The 26,037-nt window shown below is 36.0% G+C and overlaps 1 protein-coding gene across 1 annotated transcript; it reads right to left on the bottom strand.

Moving 5' to 3' along the window:
• Positions 1-21,850, bottom strand: LOC123535933 (sperm axonemal maintenance protein CFAP97D1-like). The gene is made up of 6 exons (XM_053529193.1): positions 21,685-21,850; positions 20,438-20,508; positions 14,518-14,639; positions 4,694-4,817; positions 3,902-4,021; positions 1-356 (listed from the first exon to the last, which is right to left on the bottom strand). Exons 1-6 carry the CDS (start codon positions 21,791-21,793, stop codon positions 135-137), a joined length of 768 nt encoding a protein of 255 aa, XP_053385168.1. The 5' UTR covers positions 21,794-21,850; the 3' UTR covers positions 1-134.
• Between the last annotated feature and the right edge of the window lie 4,187 nt (positions 21,851-26,037).

Below are 26,037 nucleotides of genomic sequence, written 5' to 3'. Positions count from 1 at the left end.
TCAATAAAAACATTCTTTTTTATTTTATATTCATAGAGTTTCAAACAGAAAAAAAAACGAAAGAAAGCGTTACTGTCTATGCAAAATTGATATCGAATATTGGAGTAGCACATTCGTCACAATCAACCACGACTTCAATTGTTGGCTTCAATTGTTGGCGTTACCGAAACTTCAACCGTCGGCGTTTCCGAAACATCAACCGTCGGAGTTGAGGTTTTCTTTGCCGTCGACTTTGCTGAAGTTCTACGAATGCTAGTGTCGCTACGTACTGGTGTTCTGACCGGATTCGGAGTCCTTCCTACACTGCGAGTTCCGGGGTTTGGTGTAGTTGTTTTTGATTTGACTGGAGAATGCACCTGAAATATTGATGTAAAAGATCGTAAGTATTTCAGGCCACCTATTACGACCCATAGATTTCAAATGGTCATAATTTGAACATAAAACCATGTATATAATGTGACCCCTTTTGAACCAAAAATTGTAAATTTCATTAATACGTTAACAAAAGCTCGTGTCTGATGCTTACGACCATTTTTGTTCAGTTTGAGAAATATCTGCTGGAATAAAATGCCGCATTAACAACATACGACAACGCAAAATTGTATTATGTGTTTTTGGATACAAAACTTACATAATAAATTTGTCGTAAGTAGTAGATCTATACGACATTTCATTACAGATGGTTATAAAAAGGCGTACGTACAGTTTCTTAAGATAAGTTCATCTCGATAAATATATGACAATCGGTACATGCTTTAGTGATGAGGCTTCAGAATTCAGAATGGCAAAGAACAGTTTTAACAAAACGAACTTTTTTTTCAATCCCCCGCCGTGGCGGAGGGATTATAGGAATGGTCTGCGTCCGTCCGTCCTTCCGTCCTTCCGTCTTTCCGTCCGTCCGTCCTTCCGTCCGTAACAAAATCGTGTCCGGTCCATATCTCCTAAACCCCTTGAAGGATTTTCATGAAACTTGGGTCAAATGATCACCTCATCAAGACGATGTGCAGAACCCATGAGTCAGCCTTGTCGGTTCAAGGTCAAGGTCACAACTCAAGGTCAAAGGTTTGAGCCTGCCATTTTGTGTCCGCTCTATATCTCATAAACCCCTTGAAGGAATTTTATAAAACTTTGGTCAAATGATCACCTCATCAAGACGATGTGCAGAACCCATGAGTCAGCCATGCTGGCTCAAGGTCAAGGTCACAACTTAGGGTCAAAGGTTTTGAGCCTTCCATTTTGTGTCCGCTCTATATCTTCTAAACTCCTTGAAGGATTTTCATGAAACTTGGGTTAAATGATCACCTCATCAAGACGATGTGCAGAACCCATTGGTCAGCCTTGTCGGCTCAAGGTCAAGGTCACAACTCAAGGTCAAAGGTTTGAGCCTTCCATTTTGTGTCCGCTCTATATCTCCTAAACCCCTTGAAGGAATTTTATAAAACTTGGGTCAAATGATCACCTCATCAAGACGATGTGCAGAACTCATGAGTCAGTCATGCCGGCTCAAGGTCAAGGTCACAACTTAGGGTCAAAGGTTTGAGCCTTCCATTTTGTGTCCGCTCTATATCTCCTAAACTCCTTGAAAAATTTTCATCCAACTTGGGTCAAACGATCACCTCATCAAGGCAATGTGCAGAACTTATGAGTCAGCCATGTCGGCTCAAGGTCAAGGTCACAACTGAAGGTCAAAGGTTTGAGCCTTACATTTCGTGTCCGCTCTATATCTCCTAAACCCCTTGAAGGAATTTTATAAAACTTGGGTAAAATGATAACCTCATCAAAACGATGTGCAGAACTTATGAGTCAACCATGCCAGCTCAAGGTCAAAATCACAACTAAGGTCGAGTTTGAGCCTTCCATTTTGTGTCACTCGTATCTCCTAAACCCCTTGAAGGATTTCATCAAACTTGGGTCAAATGATCACCTCATCAAGAACTCATTGAGTCAGCCATGTCAACTCAAGGTCAAGGTCACAACTGAAGTCAAGGTTCAGCTCTGTATCTCCTAACCCTTGAAGGATTTCATAAATTTGGGTCAAGGATTACTCATCAAGACGTTCACTATCCATATGCAGTGGCGGGGGATTTAGCTGTCTTTAGATTGCCTTGTTTCAAAAGCACTGCCATTTATTTCTTGGACGTCGATATGTGAATACGTGGACCAAAGAAGACCGTATGTCTGAATTTTTTTTTGCCAAAGGCAATTTCGCTTTATTTGGAATACGGGTATAAAAAGCATATTATGCCTGAAATGAATGTAAAATGCAGAAGTCAGACTATTTAAAAAGTAAAAAGGATAAGTGACACCACATAAAGGGCGACAAAAGAGATTCACGTCATCGCCAGCCAGCAGACATGCAACTGACAACTGAGGGAACGGAGAGGGACATATGTAAATTATAGAGGCTCCATGAGTCGTGTGTAAAAACTTAATACTTAAACTCAAAACCATGAGAGAAATCAGTCGAAATCCAAGAATGGCTGAAGAAATTTAAGCAGGCAGGTATTGTGTGTAGAAACCTTAAAATTACAAAGTGTTGTATGGGGGGAGGGGAGGGGATTATGTTCTCCTTCACTTCACATTGTTGAACAGCACGTAGAAAACTATGGCACAACTTCTTTACAGAACACGTAGAAAACTGTGGCACAACATCTAAACTGAACGGCAAGTAGAAAACTGTGGCACAACATCAAAACTGAACGGCAAGTAGAAAATTGTGACACATCATCTAAACTGAACGGCAGGTAGAAAACTGTGGCACAGATCTGACTGACAGTAAGTAGAAACTGTGACACAACATCAACTGAACAGTAAGTAGAAAACTGTTGCACAACATCAAACTGAACGGCAAGTAGAAAACTGTGGCACAACATCTAAACTGAACGGCAAGTAGAAAACTGTGGCACAACATCTCGATTGAACAGTAAGTAGAAAACTGTGGCACAACATCTAAACTGAACAGTAAGTAGAAAACTGTGACACAAAATCTAAACTGAACGGCAAGTAGAAAACTGTGGCACAACATCAAAACTGAACGGCAAGTAGAAAATTGTGGCACAACATCTAAACTGAACGGCAGGTAGAAAACTATGGCACAGAATCTGAACTGAACAGTAAGTAGAAAACTGTGGCACAACATCTAAACTGAACGGCAGGTAGAAAACTGTGGCACAGAATCTGAACTGAACAGTAAGTAGAAAACTGTGACACAACATCTAAACTGAACAGTAAGTAGAAAACTGTGGCACAACATCTAAACTGAACAGCAAGTAGAAAACTGTGGCACAACATCTCGACTGAACAGTAAGTAGAAAACTGTGGCACAACATCTAAACTGAACAGTAAGTAGAAAACTGTGACACAACATCTAACCTGAACGGCAAGCAGAAAACTGGCACAACCTCTAAACTGAACAGTAAGTAGAAAACTGTGACACAACATCTAAACTGAACAGCAAGTAGAAAACTGTGGCACAGCATTTAAACTGAACAGTAAATAGAAAACTGTGGCACAGCATTTAAACTGAACAGTAAGTAGAAAACTGTGACACAACATCTAAATTGAACGGCAAGTAGAAAACTGTTGCACACCATCTAAACTAAACAACAAGTAGAAACTGTGGCACAACATCTAAACTGAACGGCAATTAGAAAACTTAGGCACAATACTAAATTGAACGGCAAGTAGAAAACTGTGGCACAACATCTAAACTGAACAACAAGTAGAAACTGTGGCACAACAGCTAAACTGAACGGCAAGTAGAAACTGTGACACAACAGCTAAACTGAACGGCAAGTAGAAACTGTGGCACAACTTCTTTTTAGAACAGCACGTAGAAGAATTGTTGCACAACATCTGTACTAAGAGTTAGTAGAAACATAAGTCCAAATAAGTGTGTTACCTTTTTGTTGATCAGTTTGTTGGCCATATTTTGTCTTTCAATTTGTGATATATAAGGACTCTGTTCTTGGCGCCAGGGATGAGAGTACTTTGAAATATTCACCAAATACTGCTGGTTAACCTGAAAACATTATAAAAAAATGGAAACATTGTAAGGTACTGCCCATGATGATCGATTGCTGAAGTAAATTAAAACTTCGATAAATCGACATCGCCATCGTACTGTCGCTCTTCGCCATCGTACCGTCGTACCTTCGCCATCGTACTGTCGCGATTCGCCATCGTACCGTCGTACTGTCGCGCTTCGCCATCGTACCGTCGTACCTTCGCCATCGTACCGTCGTACCTTCGCCCTTCATAGGGAGCAGGCGCTGGCCCTAATGGAACACCGTAACATACTCATTATAAACTCCGTTAAATTTCAATAGATCCTAAAACGTCAACATTTTTCCATATTGATGTTCAAATTTCATATCGGATGTGTGACTTGACGTCAGTTCCATGTATCCCGTTGCGTTTAAAAGTACTTTTACGACGATTTTTTTCAGTTTTACTCGGACTTAAGAACAATTCTATATCATTTTTGTCATAACTTTAAATATAAATGCTTATGTAATAAAAAGATTATTAGATTTACATCGAGAAATTCCGCGGAATAATTTTGCGCTCCTGAAGTCGCGCAATAGTTCCACTGAGAACTTGTACATATTTCTCCATACAAATCTAATAACCTATAAATATGGTTTTGCTATATATTATTCCTTAAATGGTTAGAATGATAAAATTTCAATACCTGCCATTGTAGATTCCATTTCTTGTGGTTGTAGTGTGGATCTTTTGTCATCAAGCGTTTGAGGATAGCGAGATTCTCATGCGTTATTCTCAATAGTTCCCGCTGTCTCTTTATCTTGTTTAAACTGAAAGTAGACGCATATACAATATATGTGTCTGTTTTAACGTATGTAAAATCATACATTTCACACCAAAAAGAAATATACATTATTCACAATAAATTATTTTCGCCACTGAGCTTCCTACTCGAACCTTTCAGTGAATAAAAAGTCGGACTACTTTATTCCATGCAATCTGTGATAAATGTACAAAACAAGATATTTGCAATACTAGAAATGGGAAACACACAGCACTGTTGCACCTCAAAATGGTAGCAACGCATTTTTGTAGTCACTACCAAAATTCGGCCGAGTTTTTGTAGTCACTACCAAAATGCGTTACACTCAACGCAATTTAGTAGTTTAAAAAAAAAATGTAGTACCAAAATGCGTTGGATATGTACACATCCAACGCAAAACAGTATTAATAATAATCTCATGATTTACAAAATGAATATTTTATGACAAATGGACAAAATTGTTTCCAAGAGTGATGATGGAACTTATTCGCCCATCCGACCTTGACCATTTGACCTTGAAAATATAACGGAAACCCTTAACCTTTAAAGAGAAAAACTCTTTTTTGCCGGAAATATTTATCTAAGACTCTTAAAACACGCACAGAATTCATCATTTATGTTTATGTTGGATGTTTTAAAAAATATCTAGGTGGAGGACCCACGTACCATCCTCACATTTATACTTCGTTTTACAGAATTCAACATATTCGTGCTTTAAGTCTCGGTGGACTATCCCTCCGACAATACTAGCACATTAAAACAACAATTCAATACAATGTTATTGCACAGGAAGAGTCGTTTGATGCCCCTTTCATACGCTCAGGAATCTACATTTTGGTTGTTTTATACGAAAACTATATCTCGGGAGGGGAACTCCGAACCCCCTTCCCCACCATTTTTATAGGAGCATTCCCTCCATTTATCTCTCTCTTTTGTGCGTAATGTAAAAATGAGCACAACCTCTGATGTAGAAAAAAACTACCAAAATACGTTCCATTCCATGATCCTTAACACATTTTATATACCCTTGCAACGCATTTTGTCGCTACCAAAACTCGGCCGAAGTTTGGTAGTGACTACCAAAATGCGTTGCAGTAGTATAGGCACCTCTTTGCTTGTAAACAAACGGGCAAAATCTTGGATGACCTAGTTACTATAAATAGTAACTCATTTGCATATAAGAATTGAACTCAGTACACATGCGCAGCGGCCATTTTGAATTCTATTTTAAGAATTATTTCATAATGATATAAATAGAAACGATCGTTATAAATCTGTTTTATGACTGTCATACTGAAAAGGACTTTATGTACTATGAATAGAAAATGTCTCCCAGAAGTATATAGAGCTGACTTATATACCAATCTAGGGCGTGTTCGCGCACATTGAGGGTCAGGTGCCCAGCCCTAGACGGGGAGATAACGCGAAAATAAACTATTACAAGAAAATCAAACAGAATATGAATTATACTTAAACATATAAATTCATCTCAGACCTAAATGAACAAACACATTATTTTTAAATTAAAACAGATTATATTAAAAAGCAAAGCACATTACTAATCCAAATCACATTAAAACTAAAACAGTAAGCATTGTTTAAGATAAATATATGTTTAAAAAGCAAGATTTACTGAACATTACTTTTTTGTCGACAATGTGTACCCCTCGGCGTCCACTAAGTAAATGACCATGTATCTGTTTTAACAAGAGCTCATTCAAATGAACTCATAGTCTAATTTTAGAATGAACTTCTGACCTCGGTGCAACTATTATTAGCAACTGTATACCCATAGCGAAGGTCATTAATCAAACGAGTCTTTGATGGTTGAGCTTTGGTATTCATGCGTAAATTTGTACCGGATGAAAAAGTCATTAAATTCTCCATTTGGCTCTCACGCGTGAAAGTGTTCTTCTTGCATCTCTGAGTCCATGTGGTAAACGCGTTATCTTTTCCGGAATAGTGCTGAAGCGTGATAAAGCACCTTCTGCATCTCTGAATACACGTTGAAAAATAATAATGTTTTCCGGAATAGCGCTGAAGCGTGATAGGGCACTTTCTGCATCTCTGAATACATGTGGAAAACTCGTTAAGTTTCCTGACTTGGAATTCACGCGTGACAAAGTACTCGATGCCTATCGGAGCAAGTATGGGGAAAACACATTAAATTTCCTGACTGGGAACTCGAGTGTTAGTGCCTCTTTCATACCATCAATAATATGATGTTAAAGAACATTTGGATAGTTTTCTAAAAACAAGAGGGCCATGAAGGCCCTGTATCGCTCACCTGACCTATTGACCTAAAGATCACCAAGATCAACATTCTGACCAAGTTTCATTAAGATATGGTCATAAATGTAGCCTCTAAAGTGTTAACTAGCTTTTCCTTTGATTTGACCCGGTGACCTAGTTTTTGACCCCACATGACCCAGATTCAAATTTGACCTACAGATCATCAAGATTAACATTCTGATTAAGTTTCATGAAGATACAGTCATAAATGTGGCCTCAAGAGTGTTAACAAGCTTTTCCTTTGATTTGACCTAGTGACCAAGTTTTTGACTCCCACCGACCCAGATTTAAACTTGACCTATAGATCATCAAGATCAACATTCTGATCAAGTTTCATGAAGATATAGTCATAAATGTGACCTCTACCATGTTAACAAGCTTTTCCTTTGATTTGACCTGGTGACCTTGTTTTTGACCCCAGATGACAAGTATCGAACTCATCTAAGATTTTATTGAGGGTAACATTCTGACCAAGTTTCATTAAGATTGGGCCAAAATTGTGACCTCTCGAGTGTTAACAAGCTTTTCCTTTGATTTAACCTGGTGACCTAGTTTTTGACCCAACCTGACCCAGATTTGAACTTGACCTATGGGTCATCAAGATTAACATTCTGACCAAGCTTCATTAAGATATGGTCATAAATGTGGCCTCTAGAGTGTTAACAAGCTTTTCCTTTGATTTGACCTAGTGGCCTAATTTTTGACCCTACATGACCCAGATTCAAACTGGACCTTGAGATCATCAAGATTAACATTCTGACCAAGTTTCATGAAGATATAGTCATAAATGTGACCTCTACTGTGTTAACAAGCTTTCCCCTTGATCTGACCTGGTGACCTAGTTTTTGACCCCAGATGACCCAACATCAAACTCGTCCAAGATTTTATTGAGGGTAACATTCTGACTAAGTTTCATTAAGATTGGGCAAAATTGTGACCTCTAGAGCGTTAACAAACTTTTCCTTTGATTTGACCTGGTGACCTAGTTTTTGACCCCAGATGACCCAATATCAAACTCGTCTCACGATATCCTAACTGTCATCCTAGTCTCGGGGAACGTAAAATCATTAATGATATACTACCGGATATACGTAAATTGGCCATATACTACCTAGGTGAAATATTAACGTCAATTTATTATTTGGATAGATGTCCTTTGTATAGATCAATAATGAACACGGCCGAACGACTACATCTTAAGGGGACGCATACTTTGAAATTAGAAAAAAGTGGGTGGGGTATGATAAAATTTACCTGCAAAAAAGTACAAGGTTTTGGTACATGAAATGGATACTGTTTCAACTGTTATAAGTACACAAAGGATTGCTCACTAAAATAAAAATGAGAAAACTGAAACAAGAAAGTTATTGTTGAATTACATAAGACTTCTTGTGTACATTCAAAGTCAACAATTAAGACTTTTTGGTGCGAAAATAATAGTGCTTCACCTTGTCCAAACATTTATCAATGTCCTACAGATTCTAATTTAAAGAAAGAATGTGAAATATGGTCACTGTATTGCTTTTCATTTCGCATATGTAAGCTAAAACACATTATTTAGTTTGTTTACAAAGTAGTGCATAAGAAAAGAAACGGTGGTCAAGGAATGCCACATTCCAAAACTAAAAGAGTATATTCCCCTTAATACATTAAACATTTATCGTTACAGAAGTCTAGTGGCTTACAATAAGGGCCTAGAAATGTTGCCATTATTAATTTTTAACTTGGTATTCATGAACTACAATGCACTTAAATATCAAAACACATTTAACAAACTTTTGAAAATGTATTGTCTTAAAAATCCCTAAAATAAGGTATGAAATTTGGTTGAGAGGTCCAATCAATGTGTATATGTGCAAAAGTAACATTCTAATCTTGTTCACAAAAGTTACTAATACACAGCAGGCATGTCAATGATCAAAACTGGACGAATATACAGTTATCCTCACTTTAATGTCATTTATAATTTGTCCTTGAATTCTCCACCATACTTTTCATAATTCTGTTTGCACGAGTTGCACGAGAATGCTGTCATTCACGTAAAAAAATGGGGTCAAATAAGTTGTAAATGCAATATCATCTAAACGTAATTAATGGATTATGCAGTTCAAGATAAACTTTATCTCATAACGTAACGAACATGTATAATGTTGTAACAACAACTTTACTTACACTGATTTAAGTAGCAGTCGGTTTATAAGTGACTATTGATTCATTTTATAAATGTTTTGTTATTGTTGTCAAAAAGTATAACGGAAGTGCCTCACAACTGAAGCGGAAACCAGTTTGATGCGCAAAGTAGTCCAATGTAAGTAATATTTTTTGACAAATGTCCACAGAAATTAATAATTTTCTAATATTAAAGACGAATATCTGAATAGGATTCATTATTTGATAAGAAATTATAATCATTGACATGTTTTTTTTAAAAATCGTACACGTGCTGACACCTAAGTTGTCTCCCGTTGTTTATTAGAGTTACCTTTCGTCCGGCGCAGTAATACATTTGCAGTGAATCGCCGAGAAGTCATGGGAAAATTAAAAATCATGTAAACAAACTAAAATTAACCACCTTTTCAAGATGAATTTCAAGTGATCGCCATTATGCATTTAACCCGCCTGACCTGTGTAGCATCTTAGATATCTGTTCTAAGGTATTCATTGTGTAGAATGTCATGTTATGCCCTTGCAATGCTAATCCCACCCTGATTTTTTTGTTTACATTTTTTATCAATGAGAAATATGGCGTCCATCCCGAGCTGAACTGACGTGGCGTTAAATGTTTGCATGTTTAAGCAAACCTGGTGTGTTAGAAAGAAAATCTCATCCCTTCAACATTATTTGGAACACTGTTATTGTAAAAAACCTGTTTTTTCCTTATACAAAAGCTTAATATTTTGTGTTGAATGTACTTTCACAAACACCTCTGTTTTCCTATTACATTCATAGTACCACATCCTTATCCACAAAATACTGAATATTACAGGTGTCCATCAGTATTATATCAGTTTAGGAATATGTTTTTTATTCTCCCATCATCGATTTCTTGAATATGCACCCCTTCCGCATTGCTGTATGAACTGTGAATGTAGCAATATGCGTCCCCTTAATTCGCATTTACCCGTCCCTTTAGCCATTACTGAGGCAATTCGCATGTACAAACCTGATTTGAATGAAGTTCTGATTCACAAAAGGTGGGAAGAAAAGGATGATGACGATGATGATAATAATGATGATAATAATGATGATGATAAGGATTATGATGAATAGTTTAGAGCAAGCGTAAGAAAGCAAAAACAAGTTACACAAACAAAAATGAGTGATCATCTAGTACTTAAATTTGTATCGCCTGTAGCTACGGCGTATGAAATAGCTAAATCTCAATGGGAAAAGGACATCAAAAAGGCGAAAATGTTCTTTGGTTGGTGGAAGCGACAGTACCCATTACACAGTCTACAAGATTGGATGTATGCTAGCGGGAGACGAGACATTGACCCTTCTGCAGCTAAACACGTATGGACTGAACATGAAAAACGGAAATTAATAAAAAAGGATAGATGTAAAGGTATAAAGAGAGGGACCCCATACGAACAGTCCCTCCGAAATTAGAACAGAACGAAACATATTCTTTATTAACAGCGTTATTGGATGAACTTCAGTCAAATACAGGATACAGATTCAAACATTCATGCGGGCTGTATTGCGTATATTACATTTTGAACCAATGTTCTGGACGAAAAATGAAGGACATTTTAAAACCGTTTGATGTGCTTTGCAAGAAGTTGAATGATGACTTTATTTTGTCTGATTTTAGTTGATACATGTAGTTTGTATTAGTGATACAAACTTTGGCAACAAAAGATTGAAAGAACAATATGTCTTTGTTATTTATAATCCATACATTTGAATTTGATTTGACAGAAAAGATGAAGCGCTGGTAAGTTTGATGGTGTACACAAAAAAAAAAAAAACATATTCCTTTATTGTATTTTATTTCTTTAACATCGTTTCACAAATTGATATCATGCTTTTTAATAAGCGTCTCTAGCAGTTCTAAATGAAGAATTGCATCAATAATATCTACAGATTTTGTAAGTAAAAGAAGATTATGTTTAATATTCTTCTCTTGGACTGGAAACCAATCGTATTGAAATTCTTGGCCACCACCTCGTATCACATCGTTGACATAAAGCGCTATTTCCTCATTCTCAGGAATATAAGTCATCCAGTCACTTTCACTGATCGCCTCAATATTCAAATTCATCTTATGAAAACGAATCATGTCGATCAAAGTGTCTTTAAAAGATATAGAAGTGCTCTAACCACTGTTTTATGCAGCCGTTGGTAGATTTTTGTGCTGTTATTTTGCCAAGAGCCATTTTATATGGCATAGTCCAACATGTAATAAAACGGTATGTACACAGTCAGAAAATATTTTTCCACAGAGATCCAATGGTAACACATCCACCATTTAAACTGCCTCTTACGCCTGTCTTTCACACAAATTTTGTGTAATTCATCAACACAATTCAGCAACAAGTTGAAGTCAGACACGCTTTAAAATTTACCAATTTCGGTTTGCATGATGATCGCACAACATTGTTAATACATCTATGTAGATATTTTCGGGTCCTTCAGGTTCCGTACTGATTTTACAGGGGCAACAGAAATTTGGTTGCAAACTATGTTCGCACCATTTGAGTTCTATTTTCGGGTGATATTTACTCATATATTGTCGGAGCATATATACCCATGTAGAGTAATTCATATTGAACTGTATTCTTGTTTTTGTTATGTCCTTGTACTTAACATAGAGACACCCTTTCGCTTCCAGAAAGTCGCGTAATGCACACTCCATATCCACCAAATAATGACCGCCAGGCAAACTGTCCCACATGTCCCTATATGGATCATCAGTGTGAATGATGGAGAAGTCTACATTTAAATTTGTCCTGTTTCTTATATAGGCTGTAAATAATTCTACAAAAGTGTCTGTGGAAATCCCAAGATGCACTTTACTAAAATGCGCTTCATAAATCCATACTTTGTGATGTACTGGACACACTTCCTTTAGGTCAGCAGCGAAAGAATTCATCATATTCTCGAATACTCCCGAGCTATTTTCCATGATTTCAGTTCCGAGGTCAGAATGATTTTGTCTGATGAAAGCGCTGTTAAATACTTTTCATTTGGGGTATTTTTAGTAACAATGGTCATTCGTATTAATTCTGACTGGCCGGTTAAAAATAGAAACTCTGGTTTGGAACAGCTTTGAACCAAACTATCGCGCAAATGACAGGTTTTAACATGTAAGCTAGCATTTCTTTGAGAATCTGAACCAATCAGAATGCGTCATATCGCTAGTCAATCAGAGCATTGCTATAAGCTTTACTGACTAATCAGAACGTTGCTTTGGCTCTATTTATTATATTTCTCCCTGTAAATTCATTCACAGCCATTTTGGATATTTGAAAGGATCGGGTAAGCTTACTTTGGTATATTTCTCGCATGAGTGATTTGACTTCCGGTTTAAGTTTATTGCCTTATAGTATTTATCGAGACCTTTGGTTAGATACCATACATGCCTAGCTTTTGTTCATTAATGAAGGAGTTAGCCGGGTTTTAACGCTTGAGTGATTTTCGCTCATTATTCGGTTCCTTTTGGAAATACGATTATCAAAGTGTGCATTTTACGAATCTTCTTGAAGAGACCTTTCCAACGATACCTCACTTGACCAGGTTCGAGTCTGGGAACGCGCAGAAAATGTGAATTTTACGCATGATTACTTTCACTTCCGGTTTGAGTGTACCAACTTATAGTACTCGTCCAGCCCTTCAGTTAGATACCCAACATGCCTAGGTTATCTTTAATAATAAAGGCATGAAGCCGGGTGTTTCCGAATAAATGATTCCGGTTTTTTTCCTCAATATCTGGACAACGGATAGAGACAGACCCATAATAGTACATATTTTCCAAACCTACTTGAAAAGATCTTTCTAAAGTTACCGGTCCCGAGCCTGTACGATGACTTTGAAATTTAATGACTTCATTTCCAGTTGGCACCTAGGTTCTGGTAAAGTGCACCCTATAGGCTTTTCAAAAATGTCAGACACCAAAAATGTAAAAATGGACCCAAAAACGTCTTAATTTTGATAATTTATTTAGCAACCTTCTCGAAAAGTACCTTACCGGTTCTAAAACTCTAGATGGTCATTGAAAATGTTGGCAAATATTTTAGAAAACTATCAAAATGTTCTTTAACATCATATTATTGATGGTATGACAGAGGCACTAACACTCGAGTTCCAAGTCGGTGAAAGATAACGAGTTTTCCCCATACTTGCTCCGATAGGCATCGAGTACTTTGTCACGCGTGAATTCCAAGTCAGGAAACTTAATGAGTTTTCCACGTGTATTCAGAGATGCAGAAAGTGCTTTATCACGCTTCAGCGCTATTCCGGAAAAGATAATGCGTTTACCACATGGACTCAGAGATGCAGGAATTACACTTTCACGCGTGAGAGCCAAATGGAGAATTTAATGACTTTTTCATCCGGTACAAATTTACGCATGAATACCAAAGCTCAACCATCAAAGACTCGTTTGATTAATGACCTTCGCTATGGGTATACAGTTGCTAATAATAGTTGCACCGAGGTCAGAAGTTCATTCTAAAATTAGACTATGAGTTCATTTGAATGAGCTCTTGTTAAAACAGATACATGGTCATTTACTTAGTGGACGCCGAGGGGTACACATTGTCGACAAAAAAGTAATGTTCAGTAAATCTTGCTTTTTAAACATATATTTATCTTAAACAATGCTTAATGTTTTAGTTTTAATGTGATTTGGATTAGTAATGTGCTTTGCTTTTTAATATAATCTGTTTTAATTTAAAAGAAATGTGTTTGTTCATTTAGGTCTGAGATGAATTTATATGTTTAAGTATAATTCATATTCTGTTTGATTTTCTTGTAATAGTTTATTTTCGCGTTATCTCCCCGTCTAGGGCTGAGCACCTGACCCTCAATGTGCGCGAACACGCCCTAGATTGGTATATAAGTCAGCTCTATATACTTCTGGGAGACATTTTCTATTCATAGTATATAATGTCCTTTTCAGTATGACGGTCATAAAATAGATTTATAACGATCGTTACTATTTATAACATTATGAAGTCATTCTTAAAATAGAATTCAAAATAGCCGCTGTGCATGCGTACTGAGTTCAATTCTTATACGAAAAAGAGTTACTATTTATAGTAACTAGGTCATCCAAGATGGCGCCCGTTTGTTTACAAGCAAAGAGGCGCCTATACTACTCGTTTTGAGGTGTAACACAGCACACGTCTACTTGTGGATTTTAGCGGATATATAAATACCTCATTAGCTAATATATCTAAAAATAGTTGCACCTCTTTAGATGATAATCTTCTTTCTTGTTGTCCACCGCACCACCCGACCTCATGATATGTGCCATTTTCTCGAGCAGGATCCTATTGTCACGCTCAATCGTAGCAAGCCGCTCCGCTTCAAACTGCGCGTGTAAATCAACATTACTTTAGTGTTATGGCGTACCATATTCATTATCACATTTAGGCTTGAGAATTTAATTGCTGTAATTGTGCTGTTATATTTTATATGAAAAATGACCCCATAGCTGTATTTTGCTTATTGTATATGACTACATCTGATACAAAACTAAAAATCTCCGAAACGATGCGATAGTTTTCAATGAAACTTTGCATGGCTATATAGGAGTCATTCATGTATCGTCTACGTACAACATGAGATTTATACAGAAGCACGCTATTGTCACTATCTTTAGAATGACCCTGGTACATTTGCCTGAACTTATCTAGCAAAAAAATCCCAAACATGATGAATGTAGTCTTTCAGTGAATTTCATATTAATAGACCTTTCTAACGTAAACGTAATTACGAAACGGAATACTGAATCCGTAAAATTTTAGGCTAATTTGTGGTCTATGGGAGACAATTTCATCCAATAGTAATACAATAGTATCTCCGTTAGACCACTATTTGCAAATAACATTTACGGATTCAGTAATCCGTTTCCGTTTTACGTTTACGTTAGAAATGTCTATTATGGACCATTGTTCTTCTCAGTAAAATAATACAGATTTATCGCATAGTGCGGCAGCTTTCCTTTGATCTTTGCAGTATGTTAAACATGGTAACACACATTAATACTAAAAATCTGTGCTGATATTTTATAAAACTGTTACGATATATATCAACACAAAAATCTCTATAGAGTTTCATTAGAAAAAAACTGTTGTGATATATATCAGCACAGTAAAACTGTTCCGATATATATCGCAACACTTTTTTTCTATTTAGGTCCTATCGAGGGAGTATAATTTTTTCCTTTCAAAGAAAAGATGATTTTAGCTCCAATTTACAGTTCACAGAGAAAGAATTATCACAAACACCTACATTTATAAAGTAAAAGAATAAATAAACTAGAATATTTCAAAAACTCGATAGTTGTCGCCAAATTCAGAAATATATGAAATTCTGAGATTTCTCAAATGTTTCTTTTTCTTTGATTTTTTTTTTTACAAACAAAACAACAAGTTTTACAATATGTTTGGCCAATGAAATGCAAAGATTTAAAACCAATGCAGAAATCTGTCGGATACTTTTATCTGGGGAACACATTTTCTAAAACAGAAGTTTTAGTGTTTCAGTCAGCGAGGTGCAGAAAGGGAATCAAAAGAGTAAAAATAATAATAAACAAATTTTTTTATGCTAACTAATGAAATACTGTATTCTATCAGTTAAATATTTTCATTTATTTTATGATCTTCAGTGGAATAGGCTACTGAAAGGACTTCGGACACTATCATATGCTTCTAGCCTACATTTCAAATGCAAATTTCTCCTTAAGTATTTAAACAATACCCAAAGCGTTTCGAGTCAGTGATAAGCCAATGTATTAGTTAATTTATTATAGCAGAAACTGTTTTTTATCTGTTCCTATCAAGATGTTTTTCTTATTTTATCTTGGCCAGGGTATATTTTCTTGAAAAAATAAAATGTTTAAATTTCCGTGAAAATATAATGTCATCACTTTACGGAAGTTTTAAATATTTTAATTCCAGTCGAAAAAAGTGACAAAATCTGTTTATTTAAGGAAAAAATAACATTTTAAGATTAAAATCTTATAAATAAATAAAAAAGGGAACGATATTTTTTCCAAACATCCTGTACTTGATTTATCTATACACTGTTCATAATGTAAAGTTATTGACGCATTACATTGTGTGAATAGGTATACATGTATAAGTGACCGGTCAGTTTTATTACAGTGGTTCAGGTAGTTATTTAATTACATGTACATGTCTGTATAGCTCTGTTATAAGTGATGGCAGCTATTTGTGTGATGTATAACATTAATAATAAGAAAAGTCAGTAATCTTATCAAGGCCGTAGGGTGGGATTTTGTTTAGGATAAGTACCAGTGGCACACATAATATTTGAGCCGCGCCATGGGAAAACCAACATAGTGCAATTGCCACCAGCATTGATCGATCCTGACCAGCCTGCACATCTGCGCAGTCTAGTCAGGATCAATGCTGTTCGCTAACGGTTTGTCTTATTCCAATAGACTTTGAAAGCAAACAGCATGGATCCTGACCAGACTACGCAGATGCTCAGGCTGGTCTGGATCCATGCTGGTCGCAAAGCCACTATGTTGGTTTTCTCATAGCACGGCTCATTTCGCTTAAACATGTAATAAAAATGTATCCGAAATGACAGTTCTATCTGAGGCTTGCCTAAGGAAGCTGGATCGGAAAAAGTTAAATCCGGATAAGTCTGACAACAACCCACCTATAGATAATGTTGTCTATTCAGGGCTGAAGTTGTGGGCGAAACATATTCGAAAAGTTGAAGCAGGTCGCTGCTTAAAAGTTCCACCTGAAACTCGGCTGGACCGTTTAGTTCGTGTTCGCGTCTAACCGTATTTGTATATGCCATCTGCATGGAAAGCGACTTGACACATCACTTTCGTGGCATCACACTGAATGTGAAACCGTCACTGATATGACCTGCCAAGAAGCTACTGTTCTTGACCTATGCATCACAGGCATATCAATGCCAAGCTTTATTTCTGTTGGATAGACTATAGTCAGGATCAGATAAAATGCTGTGCACATATTGCCCCTTTTTTTTGTTGTGTTTAGGCCTAGTCCGCCGCAAAGAAAATCTTCAATTCAGTTTTTACTGAAGGAAGAACATGAAGTGATGAATGCGTGTCACATGTAGTATGTGTCTAAAAGAAATAAATATAAATGCACAGAAAAAGATGAAGAAATAAAGAAATGAAAAATAAATAAAAAATACAAAAAAAAAAAAAAAATAATAAAAACAAAATGGAAAACAAATTACATCCTGGTGTGCGCGTCGCGAGGAGGGCATGCAGAAGATTACCTGGTGTGTTGCTAGTATTTTACAGCACACATTTGCCAATCTACTACAACAAACAAACAGGATATGCGAATGAAAGTTTAACCCAATGAATAATAATGAATTAACAGTATTTGCTTCTCTCACTACTCTACATGTATAACATGCCTGTATGTGCCCATTCAAACATTTGTATAGTATTTTAGTTACAAACAGATGTAAAAATATGTGACTATCAAATTATTAAAAATGAATATAAAAAGTATTGGTTACTTTACATTTGGGAACACCCTGTAGTTATATTTTTTTGTTTAAAAGTACTGTTCCACCCCTTGCATCAACACAATAGTCACAGAAAATGTGTATAGGCCTAATTAATATCTATATATGCTGGTCAAATATGGTTTTGATGCACGGGGGGAACAATGTTCTTTAAAGCAAAATAGCTTTTATATGTATATAACAGGGTACGTAATTCTATTTAGAGCAAAAATTACCATTTTATGAAAAATTATCGCATAGTGCGGCAATTTTCCTTTGATCTTTGCAGCATGTTATACATAGTAACACACATTATTACTACAAAACTGTGCTGATATCTTACAAAACTGTTGCGATATATATCAACACGGAAATCTCTATGGAGTTTCATAAGAAAAAAAGTGTTCCGATATATATCAGCACAGTAAAACTGTTCCGATATATATCGGAACACTTTTTCTCTATTGAGGCCCTATCAAGGGAGTATAATTTTTTCCTTTCAAAGAAAAGATGATTTTAGCTCCAATTTACAGTTCACAGAGAAAGAATTGTCACAAACACCTACATTTATAAAGTAAAAGAATAAATAAACTAGAATATTTCAAAAACTTGATAGTTATTGCCAAATTCAGAAATACATGAAATATATGAAATTCTGAGATTTCTCAAATGTTTCTTTTTCTTTGATTTTTTTTTTACAAACAAAACAACAAGTTTTACAATATGTCTGGCCAATGAAATGCAAAGATTTAAAACCAATGCAGAAATTTGTTGGGTACTTTTATCTGGGGAACACATTTTCTAAAACAGAAGTTTTAGTGTTTCAGTCAGCGAGGCGCAGAAAGGGAATCAAAAGAGTAAAAATAATAATAAACAAATTTAAATGAAAATGATATATAAATTTTAATGATAAACTATGCGATAAAACAGTTATAATATGTAGTGCTCGTGTGTTACCAGGATATATCAGAGCTAGGGGTACATCTCGTTATTTTTCTCTTCACATATCTGTCTCGGCCTACCGGCCTCGACGATATGTGCAGAGAAAAATACCCTCGATGTACCCCTAGCTCTGATATATCCTGGTAACACACTCTCACACATACTATAACTATTAGGCCTACATATTGAAAAATTTTACTTTAAGAAATAATCTCAAATATGTATTTTGATGGTATATGTAATTAAATACTTATTTCTTAGTGGTTTATTTTTCACTCTTGGAGTAGGCAAATTCATATAGAAAGTGTCCGAAGTCCTTTATCAGTGAAATAAAATTGATATTTTCACTGTTTCAAACAGTGAAAATATCATTTTTATTTTTCACTGGTACGGAACTACACCTGAATGCAAAAGAATATGAATTAGATTCTATATAGATAATAGGTAATTTCTTGCAAAATATACTTCAGTAAAGATATAGATGTATAGAAATACTAACAGGATCATAAATATATAGATCTACATTCTGTCATAACAAAATATAAAGAAATCAGGAAACGTAATAGAACTATTTACAATTTTTCTTCAAAGATATCCTGACGTCACGACATAATGACGTCATGATGCGATGCACGTGACGTTGCGCGGACAAACTGGATATAATTTTGTTAAAACCATTAAAAAACACAAAATAAATAGAAAATTTGTTTTATTTTTTGCTGCATAACGGTATGAAATTATCTTTGAATAAAACAATTTGCATCCTGTTTTAAGAAAATAATTTGAAATTCGTACGCAATATAATGAGAGGGCGGAGCTATATCTCTCACATTGTGAAAATATAGATTTCATATTTTCACAGTGTGAGTGATGAGATATGAAAATATCTAACTGATAGAATACAGTATTTCATTAGTTAGCATAAAATAAAAACAAATATCCTCTATCTATCAGTTAAATATTTTCATATCTCATCACTCACACTGTGAAAATACGAAATCTATATTTTCACACTGTGAGAGATATAGCTCCGCCCTCTCAAACATTGTGTATGAATTTTGAATTATTTGCTTAAAACAGGATAAAAATTGTAGTCGCACTTTGTTCTTTATAGTATATTTCTAGATTCAAATTATTTTACTTAAAGAGAATTTCATAACGTTATGCAGCAACAAATAAAATAAAATGGAACTTTATGTTGTATGCGTCTTTATAACGTCACAGTACGTATGACGTCATGTCTGTTTACGCGCGTCTGTTTCCCGCGCTGAGATTAAAATAGCTGTAAAATGCACATCTCAACGTAACTGAGCATAAAATAAAAAGAAAATTTGTTTGTTTTTCGTGAATATGGAATATATCTCACCTCGAAGTCAGAAAACTTTTCACATTTTTTAAAATATTTGAAAGGTTCTCACTTCTCAGTGAGATATATTCCATATTCACGAAAAACAAACAAATATCCTCTATTTAAATGAAAATAATATATAAATTTTAATGATAAAACTATGCGATAAAACAGCTATAATATGTAATGCTCGTGCCTACGGTCTCGACGATATGTGCAGAGAAAAATACCCTCGATATACCCCTAGCTCTGATATGTCCTGGTAACACACTCTCACACATACTATAACTATTACATAATCCACGGTACACGTATTAAATAAAGGTAACATAGATGAATGGGTTTCTTACCTGCAACTTCTTCAGCTTTATATGTAGGTGCATATGCACCCGTGGTGGATCATTGTCAATAACTGCTTTTGCTATAAAGAAATAAAATATAATAAGGATAGAACGTAACCGAGCCAAATAATAGCAGACTCGTTTTGTGGAATATTCTGTATATTGCTTGGAATACCTGATCTCAACAAAGGAGGCGAGTTTTAATGTCCGCCACACGACACTACTGTTGGGTTCTATAATACGATTTTTTGGAAGCATAGAACGCAACCAAGCCAAATATTTGGTGACACGTAAATACAATTTGAACATATCACTTGGGAGGTAGATCTACTTTGAAGTTATTTACAGTTTTCATTTTCGCGTTTGTTTTCGTTTTCCTTTTTTTATTGCAGAAGTAAGGTAAGATATATGTACTGTTTGATACATGTTTTTTTCGCATCAAATGTTTTTATCTTATTTCTTTTCAAATGTAAGACAATATCGGGGACACCTGCACTTTACCGGTACGCACATTCAATAAATACTCCACATTTATTCTTATTACCGCCCCCACACCCCCGTTTTTCTTTTTTCTTTTAAGAATAGATTATTGTTACAATATATTTAAACGATTGTATCGAGCACACCCTGCCTCTTACAATCCTAGCAAGACGTGAGTACCAGTAAAGTGCATTCTAGCCCAATATCTTTCAAAGGAATCCAAGAGGAGATAATATTAACTTTTTTAATATCTTGGTAAGTTTTGAATTTATATATCAGTTTTTCCCCAATAAATAAATCAGCCATTCCGTTCTGGGCAACAAAAAGAATATGTAAAATTTTGAGAAAAAAAAATAACCACCAATATGAAAGGTAAAAACAAATAGGCAATGTGTGAAAAGAACATTAACAGCTTTCGTGAATCAGAACGTTTTTAGTAAATAAACAACTATCATATAGATTTCTCTATCTACAAAAACAAAATGTTATTGATACGCGATGGTTTTGCCGCGTAATTCGCATGTCTGTCTATCATTGTTTTAAAACGTGTCCACTATTTTACGGTTCAATGTGTACTTGACCAACAGGCTTTCATCAAGTGTTATTTGAAATATTCATATCTAATAATGTCCATACTGTCATAGGTTTATTAAGTTTCTTAGCTATGAAAAATAAATTTTGAATAATGATGAATAATAAATGATTCAGTTAGACTAACAAGAAACTCCTCCAAAAAAACGCAGTAAAATCATTTATCGAACAGTACATGGACTTACCTGCCGCAACTTTCTTTCGATGAGTATTGAAAATTTCATGATCCCATCTTCTTGCAAGATACTGGTTGTTAACTGGAGTCACGGGTTGGATTGGCCGAACAGCCCCCATTTTAGGGAGATTTTTTTTTCAAGCAAACTTGTTTTTAACGTTATTTACGTGACGTAAATCTAACGTAAACGTAAAAACGGCGCGAATAAGTCACAGTCGATTACTTTGAGTATATTTAGCAAGTGGCCCTCCATGTATCAAGTTATCCATGTCACAAGAAGGAAACATCCTATTCCCACACAACGATCTCGCGTGGGACGCCCAAATAAATAGGTAAAATCAAACTCTATAGGTTTCCTTCGCAAGAATATGAAGGTCAACTCAAAATCCCTTAAGTCAATATCAGACCCTTGTCAGGTCGCAGCTGGAATATAGCTCCGAAATCTTGTCTCCATACACACAAACCCAAATAGACCAAACAGAAGAGGCCCAAAGGCGGGCATCCACCTAACAAGGCAGTCACGCCATTGTCACCCGCCGTCTCTACAAATACTCCTGGAATAATCTTCCACCTGACATTCCGTTTTTCCAACCCTTGAGCAGTTCAATGCCGCTGACCTTGCTCTTCAGCCTTTATTTATCTTTTAAATCGCTTACAAATTTTCCTTTCCCTTTTATCTAGCCCGATTTTTATTTTTTTCTAACAATCTTTGTGTACATCCCTGAAAAGGGTTAGACAGTAATGGAAGATAGAATATTTTTCATAACGTTGATGATGAAAACCAATAACCAAATAGCTCGTCTGGGATTTTAGCAAATTCATAAATCTTAATTCTGCTGCGGAAAATGATTTCTTTTTGTTTTGCATATTTAATAAATGTTTGTTTTCATCCTAAATTGAGTATCGATTAACTCCATTATTAACGTTCGACACCAGCCTGCCCGATGACCCGAGAAGGAAAACAATTACATTTATTGTTTCTTCTTAAACTTTCGGAACATCTTAGCATGTTTTTATTATTTCTAAAGGAAAAAAGCCCCAACATTATCCTCAACAAAAATTATTTAATAAAGTAACAGCAGTGGTAACTGACATTTCTTATCATATCTCAATAAAACCTCTGTCAGACGGGACGATATGTCAATATTTTCCGAAATATAGGATAGTGTAACCTTTGTAAAGACATATTTTAAAAATACTCTGGATAATGATTTTGCAGTGATATCTTGAAGCACTCTGCTCATATCAATGCAGATATCTCGCGGTACAGCGTTTTGACACCATGCGGGTGATGCAGATCTCTCGAGGTACTGCATTTTGACACCACGCGGGTGATGCAGATATCTCGTGGTACTGCATTTTGACACCATGCGGGTGATACAGATATCTCGAGGTACTGCATTTTGACACCATGCGGGTGATGCAGATCTCTCGAGGTACTGCATTTTGACACCACGCGGGTGATGCAGATATCTCGTGGTACTGCATTTTGACACCATGCGGGTGATACAGATATCTCGAGGTGTTGTGTTTTGACACCATGCGGGTTATGCAAATATCCCGAAGTACTGCATTTTGACACCGTGCGGGTGATGACGATCACACTGTAATCTTTTTTTTTTCAAGAAAATATGAAAACGCATTCAGGTTCAGGTGTTCTATAAACAATTATACTGGCCAAATAATGCCGAATTTACTAACGAGAAAATATGTAATCACACGGAAATTGCCGAGTGTGTGTGTGTGTTCGGGTTTAATGTCTTTCTCGACAGTTTCTCAGTCATATAAACGACGGTGTCTACTTGTAGTAGTGAGCACAATGCCCAACTTTATAGTTGCTGCCTCACTGGAATATCACGCCACCCAGTCACATTATACTGACACCGGGCTGACCAGTCCTAGTACTATCCTCTTAATGCTGAGCGCCAAGCGAGGAAGCTACTAAATTTAGTACCATTTTTTACGTCTTTGGTATGACGCGGCCAGGGATCGAACCCACGAAATTGCTGAGTGTCTACGCTAAAGCTACTTTGATAGCAAGACAATACACAAGCAATTAAAGTAGGCTCTTTAAAACAAAGCTCAGTAGCAGAACGTAGTAGTCCAGTCGTAATTACATGGCGTTGAGAAATGGGTTAAAGTTTCCACCGACTGACATTTAATATTACTTTACGAAATGTACATTCAAAAAGTGGCTGAAATTTATTATCGCGTTGAACGACTTGCAAGGACTGACGGAGAAGTATATAACGTAGATAACTGTGAATCAACCGAGATGTGAAAAGAAGCAAAGTATATAGGTAGAATCCAGTCAGTTCAGCCGTTGGTGTAAATCTACAAAATTGAAGCCTTGAATAACTAAGACATTAATCATCAGACAGTGGGTCTGTCATCTTACTTTACCTTATTATAAAAATAATTTTTGAGAGAAGCGAGCAGAACATTTGTTCTAAATTGATCAGAGGTCTGAATTCATTAGGTTCGCCAGGTTTTAGTGAAAGGGGAGCGGGAGTGCTACTTTTTGTGAGAGAAACGAGCAGAACACGTCATTTGATCTCAATTATCAGAGGTTTGAATTCATTAGGTTATCCACGAAAGTTATCTCGCAGGTTGTAGGAAGGGGTGAGGGTGTAGAGAGGGGGTGTAGTGCGAACCACTGAATAAGCTAAGCGAATACTTGAAGTATTGTATATGTTGGGCGTTTTCAACTCCAGGGTCAAAGTGAAGGGAGAGAATCATGTATATGAGGGGGTCAAGTTCCGCAAGTGTTACGTGCCGTTTTTAGGAAGTACTGGAACAGAAAAAATACTATAGAGTTTGAAATTATAAATACATTTTGTTCACCTTTGTTTGTCTTTGAGGGCAGTTTTGTTATGTTTAGTGTTGTTACATTCCTGTAGTGGGGAGTCTGCGAAGACACTGGAGTCCTCCCTTGGAAAAGATTGAATTTTATGAATGCCAAGAGGGATTTAAAAAAAGAAAAGAAAATAGTTGTTAGCAACTCTAAATTTGTTATTGAATGACGGATTAGCCTTGAAAAAAAATGAATAGGAATTTTAATTAGGGTGCAAGTGCCTTGTAGGAAGTGATACCCTGGAGGATTAAAGTATTTCGAAAGTCAAATGCTTAATTTTAGTGAGACTTTAGGACAAAATTATCAAATCAAAATAAGTTATAAGGTCATACATTTAAATTATTATAGGCTGTCCAGCACCTTCCGAGAAAACTTTAGGGCAAATTAGGGCGATTTTAACCAATAATTAGGACTACAATTCCAGAAAAAATTTTCGGCTAAAATTAAGCATTTTTTACTAAAATATAGACCTTCAGAATTCACGCCTCTGTCCTCCAGTCACAGACAATAACTCTGAAACCACGAAACCACTGGTCAGTTATCTATAAACTGGATACAAGAGGGTCATGATGAATCGCTCACCTGAGTAATATGAGCCACATGTTTAAAATGGCAAACTGATGCTAAGATATTAGAAAGTAGGTCAATAGGGCACATTCATGGTCACTGAAAGTCAGTTTTAAGATCGGTGTGCAAAACTGTACATGTCATCCAAATTTCAAGGCTGTACCTTAAAAAAACAAGAAAGTAGGTTAGTAGGTCAAGGTCAAAGTCAAGTTACCCCTAATCGCTTGGGGTCATTAAACAGTCTAGGAAATATGATCTGATAATTTTTGAAGTATTTATTCCTATACAACTCATAACAAGTGACCCCCAGGGAGGGGCCTCTTTTCACCCCAGGGACATAATTTGAATAATCTTGTTAGAGATCCAATAGGCAATGCTACATAACATATATCAAAGGACTAGGCCTTGAACTTTCAGACAAGAAGATTTTTATACTGTTTTCCCTATATAAGTCTATGTTAAATTTGGGACCCCAAGGGCAGGGCCTCTTTCCACCCCAGGGGCACAATTTGAAAACAGTTTAGTAGATGACCACAAGGCAATGCAACATACCAAATATTAAAAGCATAGGCCCTGCAGTTTCAACCAAAAATATTTTTAAAGTTTTTTCTTTTATAATTCTAAATAAAACTTGACCACCCCAGAGTTATAATTTGAACAGTTTTTGTAGAGGACCACAAGGCAATACTACATACCAAAATATCAAATATCAAAGGCTAGGTCTTGTGGTTTAAGACAAGAAGATTTTTTAAGTTTTTTCCTATATAAGTCTATGTAAAACTTGTGAACCCCAGGGCAGGGCCTCTTTTCACCCCAGGTGCACAATTTGAACAATCTTCATAGAGAACCATTAGATGATGTCACATGCCAAATATCAATGCCCTATGCCCTGCAGTTTTGGACAAGAAGATTTTTAAAGTTTTTCCTTTTGGTTGCCATGGC

This window comes from Mercenaria mercenaria, chromosome 17, assembly GCF_021730395.1.
Source record: "Mercenaria mercenaria strain notata chromosome 17, MADL_Memer_1, whole genome shotgun sequence".
Classification (NCBI taxonomy): Eukaryota; Metazoa; Mollusca; class Bivalvia; order Venerida; family Veneridae; genus Mercenaria; species Mercenaria mercenaria.
The sequence above is the reverse complement of the archived record's forward strand: the minus strand, read 5'-3'. Positions and strand labels throughout refer to the sequence as shown.

What these genes read in the sequence shown, in the direction of transcription:
- LOC123535933 (XM_053529193.1), bottom strand. Translation starts at nt 21,793, where the DNA reads ATGGGGGCTGTTCGGCCAATCCAACCCGTGACTCCAGTTAACAACCAG. An exon ending in GAAGATTATCATCTAAAGAG is followed by an intron (nt 4,818 to 14,517) that starts GTGCAACTATTT and finishes GTCTACTTTCAG; the next exon opens with TTTAAACAAGATAAAGAGAC. An exon ending in ACAAACTGATCAACAAAAAG is followed by an intron (nt 357 to 3,901) that starts GTAACACACTTA and finishes TCAATATTTCAG; the next exon opens with GTGCATTCTCCAGTCAAATC.